The sequence below is a fragment of the Mobula hypostoma genome, assembly GCF_963921235.1.
Source record: "Mobula hypostoma chromosome 13 unlocalized genomic scaffold, sMobHyp1.1 SUPER_13_unloc_1, whole genome shotgun sequence".
NCBI classification, from domain to species: Eukaryota; Metazoa; Chordata; class Chondrichthyes; order Myliobatiformes; family Myliobatidae; genus Mobula; species Mobula hypostoma.
The window spans coordinates 823,028-830,766 of NW_026948145.1; the positions used below are offsets into that span (position 1 = coordinate 823,028).

General features: G+C 56.6%; 1 protein-coding gene across 1 annotated transcript in view; it reads right to left on the reverse strand.

Moving 5' to 3' along the window:
- Positions 1 to 7,396, reverse strand: part of LOC134341274 (A disintegrin and metalloproteinase with thrombospondin motifs 5-like) — a 48,232-nt gene extending 40,836 nt beyond the window's left edge. Inside the window, exons 1-3 of the mRNA XM_063039137.1 lie at positions 6,911 to 7,396; positions 2,119 to 2,257; positions 1,850 to 2,017 (exon numbers count right to left, since the gene is read on the reverse strand). Of these exons, the coding sequence (XP_062895207.1) occupies positions 1,850 to 2,017; positions 2,119 to 2,257; positions 6,911 to 7,306 (703 nt within the window). The 5' untranslated portion in view covers positions 7,307 to 7,396. The remainder of the gene's footprint in view (positions 1 to 1,849; positions 2,018 to 2,118; positions 2,258 to 6,910) is intronic.
- Positions 7,397 to 7,739: the final 343 nt, after the last annotated feature.

A 7,739-nucleotide genomic window follows, 5' to 3' on the forward strand; every position in this document is an offset into this window, starting at 1 on the left:
GAGAACTTGCAGCTGCACTGGTCAGGGTGCATTCTATTGGAAAATATTCCACCCAGTCTTCCAGCTCTTTGTCTATCCTGCCTTAGATAACCTTCGTCACCATCCACCACTCCACAGGTACCAGTCTTCCACAAACAGCATTCCCTCCCCCCTCACCACCCCTCCCATGGCACAGAGATCCCTCACAACCCCCCCATGACACAGAGATCCCTCACCACCCCTCCCACAGTACAGAGATCCCTCACTGCCCTTCCCACAGTACAGAGCTCCCTCACCACTCCTCCCATGGCACAGAGATCCCTCACCACCCCTCCCATGGCACAGAGATCCCTCACAACCCCTCCCATGGCACAGAGATCCCTCACCACCCCTCCCATAACATGGAGCTCCCTCACAACCCCTCCCACAGTACAGAGATCCCTCACAATACCTCCCACAGTACAGAGATCCCTCACCACCCCCCCATGACACAGAGATCCCTCACCACCCCTCCCACAGTACAGAGATCCCTCACTGCCCTTCCCACAGTACAGAGATCCCTCACGATACCTCCCACAGTACAGAGATCCCTCACCACCCCTCCCACCGTACAGAGATCCCTCATGACCCCTCCCACAGTACAGAGATCCTTCACCACCCCTCTCATAACATGGAGCTCCCTCACAACCCCTCCCACAGTACAGAGCTCCCTCACAACCCCTCCCACAGTACAGAGATCCGTCACCACCCCTCTCATAACATGGAGCTCCCTCACAACCCCTCCCACAGTACAGAGCTCCCTCACAACCCCTCCCACAGTACAGAGATCCTTCACCACCCCTCTCATAACATGGAGCTCCCTCACAACCCCTCCCACAGTACAGAGCTCCCTCACAACCCCTCCCACAGTACAGAGATCCCTCACAACCCCTCCCACAGTAGAGAGCTCCCTCACAACCCCTCTCACAGTACAGAGATCCCTCACAATACTTCCCACAGTACAGAGATCCCTCACCACCCCTCCCACAGTACAGAGATCCCTCATAACCCCTCCCACAGTATAGAGATCCCTCACCACCCCTCCCACAGCATGGAGCTCCCTCACCACCCCTCCCACAGTACAGAGATCCCTCACAACTCCTCCCATTGCACAGAGATCCCTCACCACCCCTCCCACAGTACAGAGATCCCTCACCACCCCTCCCACAGTATAGAGATTCCTCACCACCCCTCCCACAGCATGGAGCTCCCTCACCACCCCTCCCACAGTACAGAGATCACTCACAACCCCTCCCACAGTAGAGAGCTCCCTCACAACCCCTCTCACAGTACAGAGATCCCTCACAATACCTCCCACAGTACGGAGATCCCTCACCACCCCTCCCACAGTACAGAGATCCCTCATGACCCCTCCCACATCTCAGAGCTTCCTCACCACCCCTCCCACACCACAGAGCTCCCTCACCACCCCTCCCACAGCACAAAACTCCCTCACTGCCCCTCCCACTTCTCAGAGCTCCCTTACCACCCCTCCCACAGAGAGCTCCCTCACTGCCCCTCCCACAGCATGGAGCTCCCTCACAGCCCCTCCCACAGAGAGCTCCCTCACCACCCCTCCCACAGAGAGCTCCCTCACTGCCCCTCCCACAGAGACCTCCCTCACCACCCCTCCCACAGAGAGCTCCCTCACCGCCCCTCCCACAGAGAGCTCCTTCACCACCCCTCCCACAGAGAGCTCCCTCACCACCCCTCCCACATCTCAGAGCTCCCTCACTGCCCCTCCCACAGAGAGCTCCCTCACCGCCCCTCCCACAGGCAGATTGTGGAGCTCCTGCATGCTTCTGGCTGAGCAGCCCAGCCACATTCTCACCTCTGCCACTGGCGAAGAACCCCAGGGATAACCGGATGCTGCAGCGAGACCACGGCTCTGAGAAGTCAATTCTAGACAACATGGGGGACATCATCTGGGACCGATGGGACAACTCCCCCATTTGTACACAAATCCCCGAATTATCATGAGCCATTCCCAGCAGGTGTCCTGTGAATGCAATGGTCACACAGAGTGAATCTCCCTCTACTCTGCCCCATCACACCGCCGCGCCCCCCCCCCACCCCGGACTGGTAGCCGGTGCGGATTACCAATTTCATGGGCGATGGTGAAGGAACTTTGGAGGCCTATGTCCTGGATGACAGCACAGTTCTGACCACCATTCACCTCACACACAGTCCCGATGTGGCCAAGGCCCAGAGATTCACAATTGTTTTCCTGACAGAGGTTCTGTGGGGTAAAGAACACAGAGTTTAAAGCTGAAAGACACCGGTCAGTGTACAGATATCGCCTGAGAGAGAGGGACTGAGAGACACCGGTCAGTGTACAGATATCCCCTGAGAGAGAGGGACTGAGAGACACCGGTCAGTGTACAGATATCCCCTGAGAGAGAGGGACTGAGAGACACCGGTCAGTGTACAGATATCCCCTGAGAGAGAGGGACTGAGAGACACCGGTCAGTGTAGAGATATCCCCTGAGAGAGAGGGACTGAGAGACACCGGTCAGTGTAGAGATATCCCCCTGAGAGAGAGGGACTGAGAGACACCGGTCAGTGTACAGATATCCCCTGAGAGAGAGGGACTGAGAGACACCGGTCAGTGTAGAGATATCCCCTGAGAGAGAGGGACTGAGAGACACCGGTCAGTGTACAGATATCCCCTGAGAGAGAGGGACTGAGAGACACCGGTCAGTGTACAGATATCCCCTGAGAGAGAGGGACTGAGAGACATCGGTCAGTGTACAGATATCCCCTGAGAGAGAGGGACTGAGAGACACCAGTCAGTGTACAGATATCCCCTGAGAGAGAGGGACTGAGAAACACCGGTCAGTGTAGAGATATCCTCTGAGAGAGAGGGACTGAGAGACACCGGTCAGTGTACAGATATCCCCTGAGAGAGAGGGACTGAGAGACACCGGTCAGTGTAGAGATATCCCCCTGAGAGAGAGGGACTGAGAGACACTGGTCAGTGTACAGATCTCCCCCTGAGAGAGAGGGACTGAGAGACACCGGTCAGTGTACAGATATCCCCTGAGAGAGAGGGACTGAGAGACACCGGTCAGTGTACAGATACCACTGAGAGAGAGGGACTGAGAGACACCGGTCAGTGTACAGATATCCCCCTGAGAGAGAGGGACTGACAGACACCGGTCAGTGTACAGATATCCCCTGAGAGAGAGGGACTGAGAGACACCGGTCAGTGTACAGATACCCCCTGAGAGAGAGGGACTGAGAGACACCGGTCAGTGTACAGATATCCCCCTGAGAGAGAGGGACTGACAGACACCGGTCAGTGTACAGATATCCCCTGAGAGAGAGGGACTGAGAGACACCGGTCAGTGTAGAGATATCCCCCTGAGAGAGAGGGACTGACAGACACCGGTCAGTGTACAGATATCCCCTGAGAGAGAGGGACTGAGAGACACCGGTCAGTGTACAGATATCCCTTGAGAGAGAGGGACTGAGAGACACCGGTCAGTGTACAGATACCCCCTGAGAGAGAGGGACTGACAGACACCGGTCAGTGTACAGATATCCCCCTGAGAGAGAGGGACTGACAGACACCGGTCAGTGTACAGATATCCCCTGAGAGAGAGGGACTGAGAGACACCGGTCAGTGTAGAGATATCCCCCTGAGAGAGAGGGACTGACAGACACCGGTCAGTGTACAGATATCCCCTGAGAGAGAGGGACTGAGAGACACCGGTCAGTGTACAGATACCCCCTGAGAGAGAGGGACTGACAGACACCGGTCAGTGTACAGATATCCCCCTGAGAGAGAGGGACTGAGAGACACCGGTCAGTGTACAGATATCCCCCTGAGAGAGAGGGACTGAGAGACACCGGTCAGTGTACAGATATCCCCTGAGAGAGAGGGACTGAGAGACACCGGTCAGTGTAGAGATATCCCCCTGAGAGAGAGGGACTGAGAGACACCGGTCAGTGTACAGATATCCCCCTGAGAGAGAGGGACTGACAGACACCGGTCAGTGTACAGATATCCCCCTGAGAGAGAGGGACTGAGAGACACCGGTCAGTGTACAGATATCCCCTGAGAGAGAGGGACTGAGAGATACTGGTCAGTGTACAGATATCCCCCTGAGAGAGAGGGACTGACAGACACTGGTTAGTGTACAGATATCCCCTGAGAGAGAGGGACTGAGAGTCACCGATCAGTGTTCCTTATGTTCTGATGTTATTTGAACTGTGTTGAAGACTGTGGTAGCTGAGATGATATTATATTTGAGAGGTTGAGTTATTTGTTGATGTGGACAAGCTCTGGTTTTGCACAAACACTCTGTGTTTTGTCAGTAACTCCCATCGGGATCTGGGATCCAGCATGTTTTTGTTATTGCCTTTAGGATCTTTTTAAAGGAATGTTTCAGAAGTCTATAAAATGTGAAGGTAAAGATAGAAGTGGGTGGGAGGGGGCAGTGTTGATCCTAATCTCCCCCTCTCTCTTTTTTGTCCTTTTGTCTTCCACATTTTTTGGCTCCTGGCAGAATTCTGTAAAAAGACGTTGTGGCTCTGTCTGGGTACAGGGGTTTTGGTGTGTTTGTGTCTGTGTGAGTGCGCGTGTGATGGTCATGGTCTTATTGAAAGCTGCGTGGCCCAGCTGTATGTGAATGTCACTCACTATGACCCTGACGGGAGTGAACCTTTCTGTCACCTGGTGAGTGTCAGCCAGCAGCGGTGTGTTGTAAATCGGTGTCCAGTCAGTGTGAGTATTGCCCTACCCCAGTGAAATTCGGTCTGACAAATGTGAGCAGAGCATGGCTGGCCTGCCAAGAGTGACCCATGTGTGCATTTAGCTGAGCGGTTGTGACCTGGGGGATTGTGAGCTACGTTTGTGTGGTCCTGGTGAGCGTGAACACTGAGACTCTCAGATGAGTGTGTGTGGTACTGGTCAAAGTGAGCCGGTGAGTGTGAGCACTGTGGGTGCTTGTGTCATGAGCGTGATTAGAGAGGGTAAGTGTGATGACGAGGGTCTGGTGCATGTGAGTGCCAGGAGAGTGTAAGCTGTGCATCTTAGTAGTGGTATCAGACCACTGGGGATGTGCTGAATGACCCCCCAGCAAGGGTGACCCTGGCAGGCGTGGGTGTGACATGGTGACGGGGTGAAGGGTGAGATTGGTGGAGTGGATGTGACGTTGGCGATCGTGTCCTGCCAAGTAACACCCAGGATGTGTGTCAGTCAGCGCGAGTGTGGTGTGTGTGAATTGTTGAAAATATCCCCGGCAAGTCTGACCTGTAAATGTGCCCTGGGGAGTGATCCTCACTCTGTGATGAAAGGGTGGGTGAGCACAGCAGGTGTAACCCAATGGAAGAGCACAAAGTATGGCCGGATATGAGCACGGAGAGGGTGACATAGTGTGTAAACACCAGCACCTGTGACTGATGTGTCCCAGTGAGAGTGATCTGGTGAGCATTTCCCAGCGTGACCTCATGCGCATCACTCAGTGTGATCGGTGTGCCCGTATGAGGGCGATATGGTGAGTATGATCCAGTGAACGTGCCCCAATATGAGTGACCCTGTGTGCCATAGTGAGTGTGCCCCAGTCAATGTGTCGCAGAGAGTGTGCCCCAGAGAGTGTGCCCCAGAGATTGTGTCCCAGAGTGTGTAATCCAGTGAGTGAGCCATGGTGAGTATCTCACAGTGATGGTTTTCTAGTGAGTGTGCCACAGTGAGTGTGCCCCTGAGAGTGTGCCCCAGAGAGTTTGCCCCTGAGAGTTTGCCCCAGAGAGTTTGCCCTAGAGAGTGTGCCCCAGAGAGTTTGCCCCTGAGAGTTTGCCCCAGAGAGTTTGCCCCTGAGAGTTTGCCCCTGAGAGTTTGCCCCAGAGAGTGTGCCCCAGAGAGTTTGCCCCAGAGAGTTTGCCCTAGAGAGTGTGCCCCAGAGAGTTTGCCCCTGAGAGTTTGCCCCAGAGAGTTTGCCCCTGAGAGTTTGCCCCAGAGAGTGTGCCCAGAGAGTGTGCCCAGAGAGTGTGCCCAGAGAGTGTGCCCCAGAGAGTTTGCCCCAGAGAGTGTGCCCAGAGTGTGCCCAGAGAGTGTGCCCCAGAGAGTTTGCCCCAGAGAGTGTGCCCAGAGTGTGCCCAGAGAGTGTGCCCCAGAGAGTTTGCCCCAGAGAGTTTGCCCCTGAGAGTTTGCCCCAGAGAGTGTGCCCAGAGAGTGTGCCCAGAGAGTGTGCCCCTGAGAGTGTGCCCCAGAGAGTGTACCCAGAGAGTGTGCCCAGAGAGTGTGCCCTGAGAGTGTGCCCCAGAGAGTGTGCCCAGAGAGTGTGCCCAGAGAGTGTGCCCCAGAGAGTGTGCCCAGAGAGTGTGCCCAGAGAGTTTGCCCCAGAGAGTGTGCCCAGAGAGTGTGCCCAGAGAGTTTGCCCCAGAGAGTGTGCCCCAGAGAGTTTGCCCCAGAGAGTGTGCCCAGAGAGTGTGCCCAGAGAGTGTGCCCCTGAGAGTGTGCCCCAGAGAGTATGCCCAGTGAGTGTGCCCAGAGAGTGTGCCCAGAGAGTGTGCCCCAGAGAGTGTGCCCCAGAGAGTGTGCCCAGAGAGTGTGCCCAGAGAGTTTGCCCCAGAGAGTGTGCCCAGAGAGTGTGCCCAGTGAGTGTGCCCAGAGAGTGTGCCCTGAGAGTGTGCCCCAGAGAGTGTGCCCCAGAGAGTGTGCCCAGAGAGTGTGCCCAGAGAGTTTGCCCCAGAGAGTGTGCCCAGAGAGTGTGCCCAGAGAGTGTGCCCCAGAGAGTGTGCCCCTGAGAGTGTGCCCAGTGAGTGTGCCCCAGAGAGTGTGCCCAGAGAGTGTGCCCAGAGAGTGTGCCCAGAGAGTGTGCCCCAGAGAGCGTGCCCAGCTGTGTCCTGGCATGTGTCCCGGTGAGCACGCCGCAATATGTCACCCTACCTGCCTTGTCAGTAAGAGGGCCACATCGTATGGGGTTTCTGCCCAATCGCCCCTGGCCCGGCGGTCCTGCTGCCAGCCACAGAACTCGTGAAGGGTCTGGCGGGCATCAGAGCCCACCCGTAGCCCCTTCGCCTCATCCCAGAGCACCTCAAGCCAGACCACAGGAAGGCGCACGTCGCTGCCAAGCGAGGGGTGTCGGTACAGCCGCTCAACTGCGCCCAGCAGAGCCAGAGTGTAGGGCCGCACCTCGCTGCCCAGCGCTCGCGCCAGCTCCATGTCCACCACCACCAGCAGCTCCACGTGCCGCGTCCGCGACACCCACTGCTCGCTTGGCAACCCTTCCTGCACCCCCACCACCAGCAGGCACGACAACCCCAGCAGTCCACCAGACATCATCTCTGCTGGCACGGGGTGGGGGGAGCCGGCAGGACTCGGGGGGAGTGGATTCTGTCGGAGATTCACAGGCCAACAAATCAGACCAGAGCGGGGATGGAGGGAAGGGAGGGGTACAGAGGGGAGAGACTTCCGTGGTTAGCAGCTCGGAATGGGGAGGGAGAGAGAAGAGAGTATGGGGAGTGTGGAGGTGAGGAGTCACAGAGGTTAATGGAAAGGCCTGGAGGGGGGTGGACTGGAAGGAGGATCTCAGGTTATTAGATCGGATCAGAGGAGGGTGGGAGGGGAAGGGATCAGAACAGGCTGGGGAGGAGGGGAAGGGGAGAGGATAGCAGGGAGGGAGGGAAGGGGAGAGGGGAGCAGGGAGGGAGGGAAGGGAAGAGGGGAGCAGGGAGGGAGGGAAGGACAGAGGGGAGCAGGGAGGGAGGGAAGGACA